At 39.7% G+C, this 14336-nt stretch overlaps 2 protein-coding genes across 2 annotated transcripts; one reads left to right on the top strand and one right to left on the bottom strand.

The window, feature by feature from the left end:
- Positions 1 to 770: 770 nt before the first annotated feature.
- On the bottom strand, positions 771 to 3149 carry cunh15orf40 (chromosome unknown C15orf40 homolog). The gene is made up of 4 exons (XM_074676836.1): positions 2879 to 3149; positions 1890 to 2019; positions 1669 to 1796; positions 771 to 1517 (listed from the first exon to the last, which is right to left on the bottom strand). Exons 1-4 carry the CDS (start codon positions 3101 to 3103, stop codon positions 1428 to 1430), a joined length of 573 nt encoding a protein of 190 aa, XP_074532937.1. The 5' UTR covers positions 3104 to 3149; the 3' UTR covers positions 771 to 1427.
- Positions 2918 to 14216, top strand: glsl (glutaminase like). Its single transcript, XM_074676835.1, has 22 exons — positions 2918 to 3018; positions 4355 to 4444; positions 6084 to 6184; positions 6819 to 6868; positions 7577 to 7691; positions 7798 to 7930; positions 8008 to 8074; positions 8197 to 8309; positions 8583 to 8712; positions 8825 to 8892; positions 8969 to 9132; positions 9449 to 9507; positions 10974 to 11018; positions 11108 to 11166; positions 11250 to 11316; positions 11391 to 11441; positions 11542 to 11718; positions 11805 to 11936; positions 12075 to 12167; positions 12904 to 12965; positions 13186 to 13326; positions 13554 to 14216. Exons 2-22 carry the CDS (start codon positions 4398 to 4400, stop codon positions 13630 to 13632), a joined length of 1953 nt encoding a protein of 650 aa, XP_074532936.1. The 5' UTR covers positions 2918 to 3018; positions 4355 to 4397; the 3' UTR covers positions 13633 to 14216.
- Positions 14217 to 14336: the final 120 nt, after the last annotated feature.

The raw sequence follows: 14336 nt of genomic DNA on the forward strand, positions 1-14336 counted from the left end.
CTTGTTTGACTCAAAGAAACTCTGCTCATTAACGCTCCACTAATTCACACCCATCCTCTGATTCTGCAGCTGACGACGGATGCTAATGAGCTTTATCTTCCTCAGCTTCAGAGACTTGCTGACAGGTGGCGCTCACAATCAGGACTCTGTGAGTGCTGGTGGGTTACATGGGAGCCTGGCAGAGGACCTGGAGTCATGAGAGCACTTGTTTGGGAAATGTCTTTCAGCTGGTTCAAAAGTAAACAAGAACCACATCACAGACATAAAAAGAAGTCCATGAAACGATATTTTAACTGACTCCTCTAAATTCAAGCAACCGCCATCTGGGATGTTTAATTTCCTCTTCAGGGCTCTTGCAGATCCTCCAAAGTCTGAGGATAGATTTTTGAAATTCAAAGTTTATATGAGTTAATGTTTGTCTCTATCCATCTCTCTCCTCCTTCATCTTCTCTATCCCTCTTTCCAATCTCAACATAGTCTCAGCAGATCATGTTGGCTAATCTGCTCATGAGGATTAAGATGGATAAGAGTGAATCTTATCTCGATGTTGGGTCTTTGTAAATAATCTGAACAGAGTACAGTTGAGACCTGCTGTTTTATAGAGTCTCTTGTGATAATCTTTTTTCATACACTACAAAAATAACGACTGGTTGACAAAATGTCTTATTATTAAAGTCTTATCATTTGTAAGGTCATTTTACATTTCAAGATATTTATTGAGACATGTATGAAACCTCCTTTCTTTGACATGATTTATTCATGTTTTTACTAAACTGGTCTGATTTTTACCTTGTTTTACTAACTTTTAAGCTTTTATCTGTAGCACTTTGAGATTTCTTTGAAATGTAAAGTGCCCTGAAGCCTGGTCCAATAATTTTATTCCTATCACATTTTAAATTTTGACATGTTCTGATGTAAACTCTGACAGTCTGAGGATTTTTTCCACCTTTCTCTGTTTCGTAACAGCCTTTTCAGTACCTAAAAAACGTGAAAAACTGTAAAAGGTAGGACATGCAGGTCAAACATTTCATAATAAACCCTTTTTTAAAAAATATGATTAATGTAAAACACTAATAGCTATGGTCTTGTAAATCTCTGCTTTATTTTCCATTGCAGACATGGCATGTCCTCAGTTTCCATCAACTCCACAAATGCACATACTCCTTGCAGTTAGAAAACAGCCCAACAGCGCCACCCACTGGTTGCATACAAATGTGCACATTTTCAGCCTCATTTCACCTTTCTATTCATATTAAACCCTGAGGATTTAAGATGTTTTCCCAAAGTATGAGCTCTTTTGTCCAAACATAAATGACATCAGTTTGGGTTACTCCAGATGTCATGCCTAGTCCACAGTTAAAAAGGCAAAAAGAAGACATCCACCTCCTCTTCAAACCCAGAGCATTTCATCATCCTCCATCCTTCAGTCAGCCTGCAGCCTGTCTGAGCTTCCTCAGCACCTCCTCTGGACTGAGAGAGGAGTCTACTCTGATTAGTTTGTCTCTTGAGCGGGAGCCCTAAAAAAGACAGGAGGGAAGAGATCAGAAACAGAGAAGGCCTTTTTTTCTTGTCATATAAGTGTAAATAATTTCCCCTCCCCTCCTGAAATCGTCAGGGTGTACTTGATCCGTAATAGAGAAAAACCAGTTATCCAGTTGTTTCAACAACCTTTTCAAGAGAGACGTGACTTTTCTTCAATTCCAGCACTTCAGCAAGGTAGCGAATGAGCTCAGCGTTTGCCTCTCCATCCAATGGAGGAGCTGCTATCGAGACTCCCACTGCCTCTGCTGAAACATCTGCAGGAGAAGAAAAAAGAAGTGGTTCAGACTTTGAAGAGTTCAGGTTGTTTTGACACGTGTTGTGTATGATTTACAGAATGTGACAGCGACCTGTGATGCTGCTGTGTTTGGATCCGGGCTTTGCGTGCACTGTTATGGTGACAGCTCCACTTTTGTCTCGAGCTACCGGAGAAGATGTCTCTGCCTGAGCTGCTGCAGCAGCAGCTCGCTGACCTTTCACCTGTTTAGCACAGAAGAGGGTTAGCTGGAGTCTAAAGACATCAAAGTTACAGAGCATGATCCTGTCTTAAAAACTTTCAATAGGAAATGTCTGATCATTTTCCTTCAGGTCAGTTTGTTTTTGGATTGGTCTATTAATCATAAAAATAATTCATTCACCTTCACTGGTAATTTTCATAGTAGGTAATGTAGTATAACTTACTAACTACTATATCAAAGTGTTTGTATTTTTGATCAAGTTAAAAAAAAACTGTGATGATGATGAGTAGTGATTTTCTGTTTGTATGCTGCATGTACCATAAAACATATAGGAGCTTTCACAGAGAATATGGGCTGATTTTTTTACACCAAGTTGCTGCACTACCCAGATACACATGGACAGTATACGGTTTCAGTTGGGCGCACATATTGCTTTCATTGGGAAATACATTTCATGTGTGACTATTGTTTATTTGTGTATATTTTTATTTTGTCGATTTAGCAGGTTTTATTATTTAAAATCTTTCAATAAATATTTGAACTGACATTTGTCTTTCTTTCAACTACCTGATTGAATGAGTTTCTCATATGAATATGTTTTCTTGTGCTACTAATGGCAGTGATGTGATAAAGTAAAGTTTGAACATGAGGCGCCATAGTACACTTATCTCTACAGAGAAAAAAATCCATCAGCAATTGAGCAGTACCATGACGTCACTCTGGTAGCAACATCTCGTCAAATAAATTTGAAAGCCTGCTACTGACATCTTAATAAAACATCCTTCGTTCATCCTCGTAATTAATTCTCTTAAGTAGATTTCGAGAAGAATATAATTGAGTACCAATTTTAAACACTCTGTCCACCTCTGGTAATAACTGACCTCTTTCTCCCTTTTGGGCATCTGTCTGTTTCTGGAGAGGCTCCTGACAGTTACAGCGCGAGCACCGGCCACAGGAGGGGGTCCGTTCCAGGGGGGAGGAACGGCCAACCGTTGATTGAGCACCGAGGTGGTGACGTCAGGTAAACGGTTTAACGTTACAGTGTTAAAAGAGCCAGAAGCTCTTATAAACAGGCCAAAAACAGTTAAACCTGATCGGGGAAACATCCGCTGCTAACTGCTAGCTTCTGACAGTCTTCTGTTTACTTTTTTTTTCTTCATAGGTTTTAACAGCAGACTACAAACTACATAACAGGTGTATGTCGCCATCTACTGTACCAGAGTAGAACATCAGTGTTTCAATTGTGTCCTGTTTTCTTAGACCGGACAGAGCAGAAAATATTTGACTTATACTTCTTTTTTTTTTTCATTTCTACTCAAGCTTTATTCAATTAAGACAAACGCTAATTGATATTAACAAGGCTTTTTTTTTTTTTTTTTTTTTTTTTTTTTTTTTCCAAAAGTGTCCTGGACAAGACAGGAAGTTAACGTTTCTAACAAACAAAGGTGGTGGCACATATAATCATAATGCAAAATAAAGATAATAATGATAAACAATAAACATAAACTAAGGAATCATTGTAAAAATGTCTAAGTCATTTAAAGTTATAAATTTACAGAAAAAGAAAAAAAAAAAAGAAAAAAAAAATCTCTCCTGTCCTATTGTTATTATGCTTATTTGAACAAATTGACAACTGACATGACCTGTAGCTCTTGACCAGCCAGACTCTAGTTGCTACAGCTATTGATATGTATCTAAATAATCCAAAGCTATTGTTAAGCAGTATTGATATTAAATAATGAAGAACTAGCTCCTTTATTATTGAGGAAAATTACAGAAAGATATGTTTATTCAAAGGTAATATATGGTGAATAATGTCTTATTTCAAGGAGTTTCAAACCCTGAATTCCTGAATTGAAGATATTTTACATCAAAAAATTCCTTGTTTCATAAATTTTCCTTTTATACCCTGTAAGTTAAAATGTTATAAATAATGTAATCCATACATAGACAGAAAATTCTCCTCAGAGAACATGAACTGAGTTAAACTTTTTTATTACTAATCTCTCAAAATCTGTCATTCATCACTTGGCATGTTCAAAAACAATGATTCTGATGTCATATTTGGTTAAATCTTCAGTTTTGTATCTGTATTTTTCATCCTTTGCAAATGGTTTTTCTTGTGTTTTGAACTGTTTGTGTAATTGGCATCTTTCCACGACCTGACTCCGTGCTCCCTGCAGTTTTAGCTGTCGTTTGATTGTGTGTGGTAGCTGTGGCAGAGGGGAGTGTCTGCAGCTGTGACTGGTTTCCCCTCCTCTCTGAACCATCCCATTCATTAAAGAAAGTTTATAGCCTGCAGACATACTCACTGAGAGAACAAGCTGCTTCCCTAACCACCTTGTTTTACATGAAAGCACCTCTGGGAGAATCACTGGAGCAGCACACCTGAACGCTTCGATGGAGAGCAGTCAGAGCCAGGAGGCAGAGGACGGCTCGTACCTGGGGTGAGACACATTTAGCAAACACTGAGTCACTTCTGTTCATGGTTTTACTCCGTCTGTTCCTGAACAATGCTCAGATTTTTCCATGTTGCTGCCCTCAATAACCCTGGAAACTCTCCAGCCGTACATTCCTGCTGTGATGGTGAGGGACAGGCTGAGACGTGGCAAAGTTTTTAGAAGACAGAAACAAAGACCTGCTGGCTAAACCTGTGACCTGAGCTCAGATGTGGTGGTCCCTGTTCAGCAAACTGTCTGTTGTAGGTAGCTTGAGACACAGGTATTTATGAACTCCAGAATACTGAATTTAAAGTAGCAGCCCTACAGTTTGGATGTTAATTTATTCAGGATTTTACATTTAAAAAATCACCAATAGCTGTTCTGTCATTGTCATACATTTATGTAAAGCAAGAATTATTTTCAACTTAACATTTTATCTTGATAAACTTTGAGCTTAAATGCTGGTTGCAAGGGTGTGTGCAGAGCATCAGGGCCAAGGGTTACATTCATGGCCCCCCTTAGTGTCTAATTGGCCACCCCGGGTACTATCCTAAAACTCCAAAATTGGCTTTTCTTTTCTTGATCAGATTAGACTTGTGTCAAATTAAATTTTTGTACCATTATGTAACTGGCTGCTTGTAGCTTTCTCTACATTTGAATGTTGCACATTTTCGTTTGTTGATATTTTAAATTATAGAAAATTACTTAACACAACTTTTTTAACATGGCAGGTAAAAGGAGATATATCAGTGAGGAAATGTTAAGAGTGCTTTTATTAATGATATCTAGTCCTCACATTTGTTTTTAGTGTCCATAATGTAAGTGTAAATGTAAACAAACCTTTTGGGACTTCAGAGGCTCCTTACTTTTTCCTCTTATTCGATTAATACGCTAACATTAGCAAGCTGTTACCCTGTGTTTATATTCTCAAATATTAGCTAACATTGCTGTTTTCTACTCTTTCAAGTCTTTGAAACAGAAGTATTCCTGATAAGTTTAGCAAACTGTTCCTCCTGTGTCTCCTCTTTTTTCCTGTCTTCCTACCAAGTTACACTAGCTGCCTCTCTCAGTCTGTATTCTCACATCCAAAGATTTTATGAAGTATGCTAGCAGATGGGCCCTCTGATGGGCATTAGACTAGAATTGGAACTGATAAAAGCCCACTCTCTAAATAGGACTCGAAATGGGACCATAATTTGTATAATGTATGATGTTTATTAAGCCAAAAAGTCAGCTGAGTAGGAGAACACAATTAGACTGATCTGAGGTATCGCCCCCAGCTGGTCATAAGAGAGAATGCAGATTTTAGACATTTTTGCACAGGGTTTACTTTTCCAGTTTTGAGGCTGTCTCGTTGTTATAAACAGCCCAAAGTGAACCGCTGATTACAGAGTGTTACTCTACTTTCACACTACACTTATGGGTAAAAAATGGTAAACATTATTTTAGTCAATTATGAAAATGACGGCATTGTTTTTGTGGATTTCAGGCTCCACACAGTTTTCTTTTGTTTTGCTTCTCAGATGTTAAAGTGAAGTAACTGAGTTGAAAATCCTCTGCAGAGTTCAGTCAGTCTTATTTTAAAAATCTGAAACCAACTCATTTTTGTTTTATGTTTTTCTGTAACTTCTTTCTTGTGTTGCAGTTTCCAGAGAACTCCTTCTCTCAGACGAAAATGGAGGAAACGTTACGGAGGTCTGGACGGCAACAAGCTGCTGGAGCCCAATAAAGAGCCTGACATGAAAGGTGTGTGTGTGCGAGTGAAACACCCTGTGATTAGTGGTGTGTAAAGCATCCTTTAGCGGGTGGAGCCTGCTGGTGTCTAAATTAAGTTACCGCCCACTCATAACCACAGAACTGCTGATTGGCTGGCTTTGACTCTTCCTCTGGATCTATTTTCTATCTTTATTTTTCTCTGAGTGCTCAGACTGATCTTTAGAAAACAAACCTCAAAATCACAAACTACTGGTCTGCATTCAAACTACTTCTATTTTCATTTCTCTGTGTTTACTCAAATATGCAGTCTGCAACAGCTTTGTTTCTCTGGGTTTAGATGCACTGATTGTAAAACTTTCGCTTTTTTTTAACTCAAAAAGGGGTTCAGAAAGGTGATTACATTTAGAATTTAGGAGCAAAAGTGAAGACGATGGTGTACAAAGAACTAAAATGTCTCCTTTAAGCAGATATTAAACTTATTTTTTTTGTTTTGTTTTGTTTTGTTTAAAACCTTGGGGTGTTCATAGGTTTGTTTTCAGACTAACATGACACCATGGTCTAGATTTTCACTGTGTTTAAAGAAAGTCACACAACTGCTGATCCTTCATCAGCTGGCAGACTGAGACATGCTGTGTTCACTGAAGTTTCTCTCCTCCTCCTTCAGATGATGGAGGGATGACAGGCGAGAGCCAGCAGAGGAGCGCTGAGAACCAGGTGGACCTGCCTCAACACGTCTCACTGGTGTTATTGTTTCTGTGTCTTTCTCCACCTCCCTGAACACAAGTCTTTCATTTTCCTATACACGGGCCTGACTCAGTAAAACACGCTGACACTCCTGGGACCTCACTCAAAGTTAAATAGACTTCATCCTTGCATTTAAAAAGTGAAGGTTGAAGATTTAAAAGGAAGGATAGTTAAAGAGTTACGTGTATTTACAGATCTAAAACACGCATGAAAACAAATTTTAAAGTGCATCCAAATGTACTTGTTTTGAATCTGAAGATACTTTTTGACTGCAGGAACTTTCTAGGCTAGGGTCTAAATTTAGTTCCTGGATAAATAATTCTCCTGAAAAGTTCCTGCTCAGAGTCAAGTGCATTCCAAAGATACAGGACCCTGGTGGGGGTAAAACACCCACAGTGTTTTTATTTTGTTGTGTGGCCTTCATCTTATTTTTACCGCCCCCTGCTGGTCAGAGGTTGTAGTACAACTACCTTAATCGCTTCTCCATACACCACTCACTGGCTTGATTTGTAAAATCTTTGCAGGACATCAGTTCATGGTAGAAACTAAAGATTAGTGTTCTTTTGTTTGAAAAGCACTTTTTGGTATTTTTATTCTTACTCAAGGGTTTTCATTGTTCAGAAGTTTAGCTAAAAGATAAATAGTTCCTTCTTGTGCTAATTCCATGTCTTCTTATAGGACACTACACCACGTCCAGCTCCTCGGAGCCTGATCCAGAATCAAAGCCCAGTCCAGACTGCAGTCCAGAGTCCAGTCCAAAGGCCTGTCAGTCTTGTCAGTCCAGGACCTGCAGGTGCGACTCAAGCTTTTGGATTTATCCAGATTAGGTCTAATTTCCCTATTCCTCTACAGCATAAAGACACATTTCTCGAAGCTAACTGTTGTGTTTTTATTTGCAGTGGTTCCCGTGTCAGCCAGTAACGGCTGTTTAAAGCCTCCTCTCCCTCAGGCGGTGGTCCAGCCGGAGGACAGAGGTTTCCCCCTCCCTCAACCCTGGTTCCCTCCTCATCAGAGTCCGTCCAAGCGCAGGGCGTAAGTCTGTACATCATGACTCTGAAAGAATCGGGAAAACCACCACCACAGCTGATGTAAACGCTCTGTGGTTTCAGGGCTGCTGATGTTCTGTTTGACAGCTTCGCCTCGGATGGAAGAATAAACGTCAACCAGTTCTTTGAGGTATTTTAACACAGCAACTTGACAAGTTGATTTTGAATTTTTTTTGTTTTTTGTTTTTTTTTTGTTTTACTGGTGTGACTAGATCACTACCATGAGACCACTGGTTGTTTCTATATTTTCAGTCTATCTGGAGCTCTGGTCTGCACAGATCTGACCCTCGGCTCAGAGAGTGTTTCTTTCACCTGAGGAAACTGCAGGACGCTGAGGGATCAGTAGATAGAAACACCTTCCACAGGTATCTCTTCTCTTTCAATCAGGTCAAATCTTTAGAGAGATCTTCCTTGAACCTTTTCCTCTTCATATTTCTTGATACAATCGATCAGTTTTCAATTTAAAAGCCAAACTATTCAAAAATTAATAATCAATATATGACCTTTTGCTGATGATACACTGGTTTATCCATCAGACCAGTTTTGGATCTGACTTTGGGTTTGATCTGAATGTCTTTTCTTGTTATTGTCCTGATAATATTCTTCTGATATTGGTCCTGTTCTGTGATTATCTGCAGGTGTGTTACAGGATTCGTCTCTCTGATCCTAAAAGCTCTTCAAGGGCGATTCGTCATTCCAGATTTTTCCACCTTCACTGAAGAGACTCAGAAGCTGTTTTCGAGATGTCGCCAACTATCGTCTGTACAGGTTCGTCCAGCTGCAATTCCTCATAAACATTACAGTACCACCATGTCCTGATTGGCTGAGGGTTGTCTTAACAGGAGGTCCCTAACAACCTGTTGCATATTCATGTATTCAGGAGAAAGAGAAGGAGAGCATGGACAGCACAAAGTGGGGCGTTTCAATCTGCACTGTGGATGGACAGAGGTATGTCAGACTCTTATGTTAAAGGACTAGTTCAACTCACAGACGCACTTTCCTAACCAGTCTGTTCACATGTCAGGTTATCTCTGGGGGACTGGGCAGGCTCTATGGTCCTGGGTGAGGTGTCATGGCCACTGGTGTACGGTGTGGCAGTGGACCTTCTGGGCTCCGACCTCGTCCACAGATACGTCGGCATGGAGGGTTATTCCAGACATGACTCTCCATTCACGCTGACCAAAACAGGTCCAGGATCCGTCTCTTTTCACCTGCTATGAAATGTTACTGAATATCAGTTATTTTCCTGAAGCTACTGGAAAATATCACTTCCCTAACATCACATTTCAGATCTTCAAGTGATATTTCATGTGATAAAAGTGATGACTGAAGTCAAATCAAAACTTCTATGATAAGCAAAAGTTAAACATAAAATAAACATGGAATATTAAAACAGATGGAAATAAAGAAAAAAAGTTGGAAGAGTGGTAAAAATTATAAATATTTTTGCACCTCTGATGCTGACCAACAGGGGGCGGTAACTTTCATTTAACTTCTGTCGTAGGACTCCCTCACAGTCCGCTGACTGAGACAGGAGCCATCGTTACTACATCTTTACTACAGGTAATCCATCAATCCATCCATCCATCCATCCATCCATCCATCCATCCATCCATCCATCCATCCATCCATCCATCCATCCATCCATCCATCCATTCATCCATCCAATAATGTCCAATCCAACCCAATCCACTTAATTTACACAGCACATTTAAAGGTCCCATATTATGCTCCTTTTCTGCAGTTTAATATGGATCATTGATGTCTTCATGAAATGGTAGTAACATGTTTTGGTCCAAAAAGCCAATAAATCAAGCACAGCAGCATTGTTTCCAGGCTCTCATAGCCCCTCTGTTCAGAACGCTCTGATTTAGTGGGCGTGGCCTTCATATGTAAATGAGCCACCGCTGATACCGCCCCACTCTTCAGCGTCACTGAGAGCAGCGCCACGAGCTCTGAGTGCACAGTATTTAGAAAACAAGCTTGTTTACCGTAACATTACAGGCCACAACAACAGGCTAACTGCAGCTAAAGTTAGCATCCTGAAGCCAACACAGAGACGGGGGGACACTGAGGAAAATCTCTTACATCTGCTCCACAGCACACAGCATTTAAAATACTCACATTTCCAGGGTCTGAAGTTTGTTGGTGGATGGTTGGTAATGCGCCTGGATTCAGGACCAGTCTCTTGGCTAGCCCTCTGTTGTACTGTCCAAAGTTGGAAAAGTAGTCGGCCGTGAAGTGACTAGCACACACATGCACAGTTTTACTGAGTGTAGCTGGCACATGTCCTTAATAAATGAACTCTAGCCACTTAGACTTGTCTTTTCCGAGATGGGAAGCTTGAGCATGGAACTATGTGGCTGTTTACAGCCAAAAACAGAGCAGTGATGGCTCTTCAACTTCAGCATTCCCCTCCCCGCTGCTGGAGAGAAATCCTGATTGGTCAAAAAAAGGGAATCGCTGACATCGGCAAATCCCCAAAATCCAAACAGCTCGTTTTAGGTCAGGATTTTACATTCACAAGCACTACTAAGCACAGGTTTTGACATTAAACATCACATTTTGTGGGCTGGGAGGAAAGCCAAAGACCCACAAATTTCATTAAAAGACTTAAAAAAGTGATTTTTTCACAATATGGGACTTTTAAAACATAAAGTTTAACAAAGTGCTGCACAGTGGAAATCAAATAATAACATCCATAAAATAAATAAAATAATTAAGATAACACATAGAAACAAATAAGAGCCATAAAAACACAGAGGTTAAGACCATAGGATAGAGATCACACAATTCTCATGCTGAATTAAAAGCCAAAGATTAAAAATGAGTTTTAAGATGCGATTTAAAAGTCAGTAGGGTGGGGAGTGTTTTAATTTCTAGTGGTAGATCGTTCTACAATTTGGGAGCCACCACCGAAAAAGCTCGATCTCCTCAGGTGAATTGGGGTGCTGTGTTCATGCTTTCGTGCACCTGTTAAAAGACGAACAGTGATAATGTCACTTCCTGTTTCTCCATCTCGTTTCCAGCTGTCAGGGAGGCTTTCAGCAGAAGAAGAGGAGAAATACGACTCAGTGAGTGAAGCAGATGGACTTTAGGATGGCTTTCTGCGTCACTGAAACAGTTGGTGTATTCATGTGTGGGTTTCTTTGAGTGTTTACAGGTCCTGAACGTCATCAGGAGGCTCTGTAACAAAGAACATGCCAACTTAAACTGCACCAGGTATTGATCTGGCTTTTTTTTTGTGGATTTATGATATTTATCTTTATGAGGAAATACTCAATGGCGTCACCTTTAATCTGTAGTTATCAGAGCAGCAGGAAAGACAGCGTCAGACTCCATGCTCTGTCCTTCTACCTGCAGGAGAAAAAGGTAAACAGATTTCAGATAAGATTTGGACTCTAAATCCTTCTCTTTCTCCCTGACTAGTTGTCTTTTTTCTTCAGTGTTTCCCAGAGAAAGTGGACATCAATGCTGCTCTGGATCTGATGCTGCAGGTTCCAAACCCAGTTATTCAAAATCTGAAATTATGTTGAAGGTTAGATCACTGTTTTGACTAAAATTAGAGTAACAGTCTCTGCTGTGTGTCTGTGTCAGTGCACCTCCACAGAGATCACCTGTGAATCAGGAGCTGCCATGGCCGCCTCGTTGGCCAATGGGGGCCTCTGTCCTCTGTCAGGTGACCAGGTCCTGTCTCCGGTGTCAACAAGGAGCATGCTGTCCATGATGCAGGTGGCTGGGATGAAGGATTACTCCACAACCTTCCACTTCAAGGTCCACTCTCCCTCCTGCAGCAGATATGGAACTATACATGTGGTTTATTCTTATTAATGTGGTAAATCGAAGTGTTATCTTTGCAGACGTCAGTGCCGGCTGTCTGTAGTGGTCACGGCACCCTGCTGGCTGTGGTTCCAGGTGTTTTGGGTCTGATGGCGTTCTCTCCAGAGTTAGACGCCTGTGGAAACCCATGGAGAGCCGTCCACTTCTGTCAGGTCTTAACAAAACATTCAAACACTTACAACTACTGTGAGGTGGTTTCATCTGTCAGCAGATGAATTCATTTATGTTTTATAAAGTCATTAAAACTTTAAATGCTGATGACGTAGGTCTAAATCTGTTTGTGTTTGCAGGAGCTGATCTCAACGTTTCAGCTGCACACTTTTGACATCAGGACTCCTTTCAGACAGATTCTGGCCTACAGACAGTGGAAGGCTGAGTCTGAGGTAAGAGCTGCTGCTTTATACTCACTCAACTCCAGTTTATGTCTCTGCACTATCAGAACTTTCAGAGAAATGTTGGTGCTGAATTTTTTAAAATCTTTATTTTAGTGATTCATCTATTTATTCATTTTGAGTACTTTTTTCCCTTTTTATCAGTGGGACAGAAAAGCGAGACACGAAATGTTGGGGGTAGGGAGGGAAAACAGACAGCAAATTGCCATGGTTGGAAGTTAAACCAGCAACCCCTGCAACAAGGAGTAAAGCCTCCGTCAATAGGGCACATGCTTCAACTTTCCCAAATTTTTATAACTTTTATAAATTAAGGAAAAATTGTTTAACATTTTAAATTGTATGTGAAATCCAAAAAAATTCAGTGATTATTTTAAAATGTTATCAAATTTTTCCAAATAAATAAATGAATAAATAAATAAATAAATAAATAAATATATCTTTATTTTTTTTTTTTAAGTTTCTTAAAAAATGAGGTATTTAAAAAAAAATTCAAATTATTATTATTATTTTTTTTTTTTAAGAAAATGAACCTTTACTGAAAACGTTCTTAAACTGCACAAGTTTTTACTTGTTTTCACAACAAAATTTCATGGAAACCTCCACAAGTTTCTTTCGAAATGTTCTTTTACATGTGTGGGACTTTTTCTTTTTCTTAATTTGATGGACACCTTTCGGATCTGTCATAGAAGTTTAAATTTAGTAAACGTTCTTTTGGTTTTCTCTGCAGGGATATCAGATCATGAATGTCCTGCTGGCTGCATTCAAAGGAGACATCCAGGCCCTGAGGAGGTAAAGTCAGACTTTAGAATAACAGAGACACTGAAACTTTTTGATAGACTGCTAACACATGAAGGCAATTTCAGTATTTAAGAAGTGAAATACTGAGTAAAGCTGTGCTTGATGCAGAGAAACTGATGCAGAGAATCAGGAGTCAATTTTAGAGTGATAAATCTTCTCTTCAGATGTGTAAGGTACCTGGTCATGGTATATTTTTTTGTGGTATCTACAGGTACTTTTTGTCCGGAGTGGATGTGAATGCCGTGGACTACGATGGCAGGTCGGCTCTGCATGTAGCAGCAGCAGAAGGTCACACAGAGGTCATCCGGTTCCTGCTGGAAAACGCTGCTGCAAACCCCGCTCTCAAAGACAGGTGAGACACCTCAGAAAACCTTTGCCAGCCTCGCAGTGAACAGTTTCTTTAAGCCAAAATCAACACTACACCCTTCTTTTATCCACTCATGTTGTTTCACTTGACATTTCATCATTTTACGTTGCTTGTTATACTCCTGTGAACTGAGCCTCTCAGATGAGTTCACAGGGAAGAAGTCTCTGGTATGATCTGGAACAGCATGTGATGTCGTTCCCTCTTTTTACCAGGTGGGGGAGCTCTCCCCTGCAGGAGGCGAGGAGACACAACAAAGAGGCTGCAGTCCGACTGCTGCAGGGAGCAATCTGACCTCCAACACACCTAATCTGACCTTTAACCTCTGCTGTACTGAGTCATGTGGATCGCATGACGCCTGCTTATACTCTGATCAGTTTTTAAACTTTGATTGAATGAACTTTTCTTTGTGGCTGGACTGAAAGCTGCTCTTTCATTTCATCTATTCGGCTCAACTGGAGAGAATAATTTGTATTCAGTTCACACCAGCTTCTTTTCTCTCCACTAGAGAAAAACTCGACTGGAATCTGCTGCAAGAGGTTTCTTCTGAACAGTCACACATTCCTTTGGTTTGTTAATGTTCCTTAATGTGAATTACATTAAAACGCCAAACCCTCAATATCCAAAAGTGCCATATAAAGCTGAAAATCTTCACTCCTTTTGTGGGTGAAAGTTTCAGGGATCTGGGTGGACTCATTTTTTTCTCCAATAAGGTTCAGTGTGTCTGAATGTTACAAAAAATAAAACAAAATACATTTTAAATCCAATGAAGACCAGGCTGCCAGTAATGATCATCTAGTTTAAAATCGAGAAAACAATGACCAGTTTAGGCTGCTGTGGTTACAGATGATGGCTACAATGTGGCTACACTCTCATGGATAATATACTCCTTTTTTTTTCTCTTATGTAGTGAAGTTCTTCATATTTGCGCATTATACAAAATGGCTTATTTATACATTATTTCTACTGTATACTGCTCTTCATTTTATTTTAATTTT

This window comes from Halichoeres trimaculatus, unplaced genomic scaffold (assembly GCF_033239565.1).
Source record: "Halichoeres trimaculatus isolate MK-OKI-2021-1 unplaced genomic scaffold, fHalTri1.1 fHalTri1_scaffold_10, whole genome shotgun sequence".
In the NCBI taxonomy this organism is placed as follows: domain Eukaryota; kingdom Metazoa; phylum Chordata; class Actinopteri; order Labriformes; family Labridae; genus Halichoeres; species Halichoeres trimaculatus.

What these genes read in the sequence shown, in the direction of transcription:
- glsl (XM_074676835.1), top strand. Translation starts at nt 4,398, where the DNA reads ATGGAGAGCAGTCAGAGCCAGGAGGCAGAGGACGGCTCGTACCTGGG. An exon ending in AAGAGGAGAAATACGACTCA is followed by an intron (nt 11,019 to 11,107) that starts GTGAGTGAAGCA and finishes GAGTGTTTACAG; the next exon opens with GTCCTGAACGTCATCAGGAG. An exon ending in GAGCCGTCCACTTCTGTCAG is followed by an intron (nt 11,937 to 12,074) that starts GTCTTAACAAAA and finishes TTGTGTTTGCAG; the next exon opens with GAGCTGATCTCAACGTTTCA.
- cunh15orf40 (XM_074676836.1), bottom strand. Translation starts at nt 3,103, where the DNA reads ATGTTTCCCCGATCAGGTTTAACTGTTTTTGGCCTGTTTATAAGAGCT. An exon ending in TGCCCAAAAGGGAGAAAGAG is followed by an intron (nt 2,020 to 2,878) that starts GTCAGTTATTAC and finishes TGTGCTAAACAG; the next exon opens with GTGAAAGGTCAGCGAGCTGC. An exon ending in GTCACGTCTCTCTTGAAAAG is followed by an intron (nt 1,518 to 1,668) that starts GTTGTTGAAACA and finishes TGTCTTTTTTAG; the next exon opens with GGCTCCCGCTCAAGAGACAA.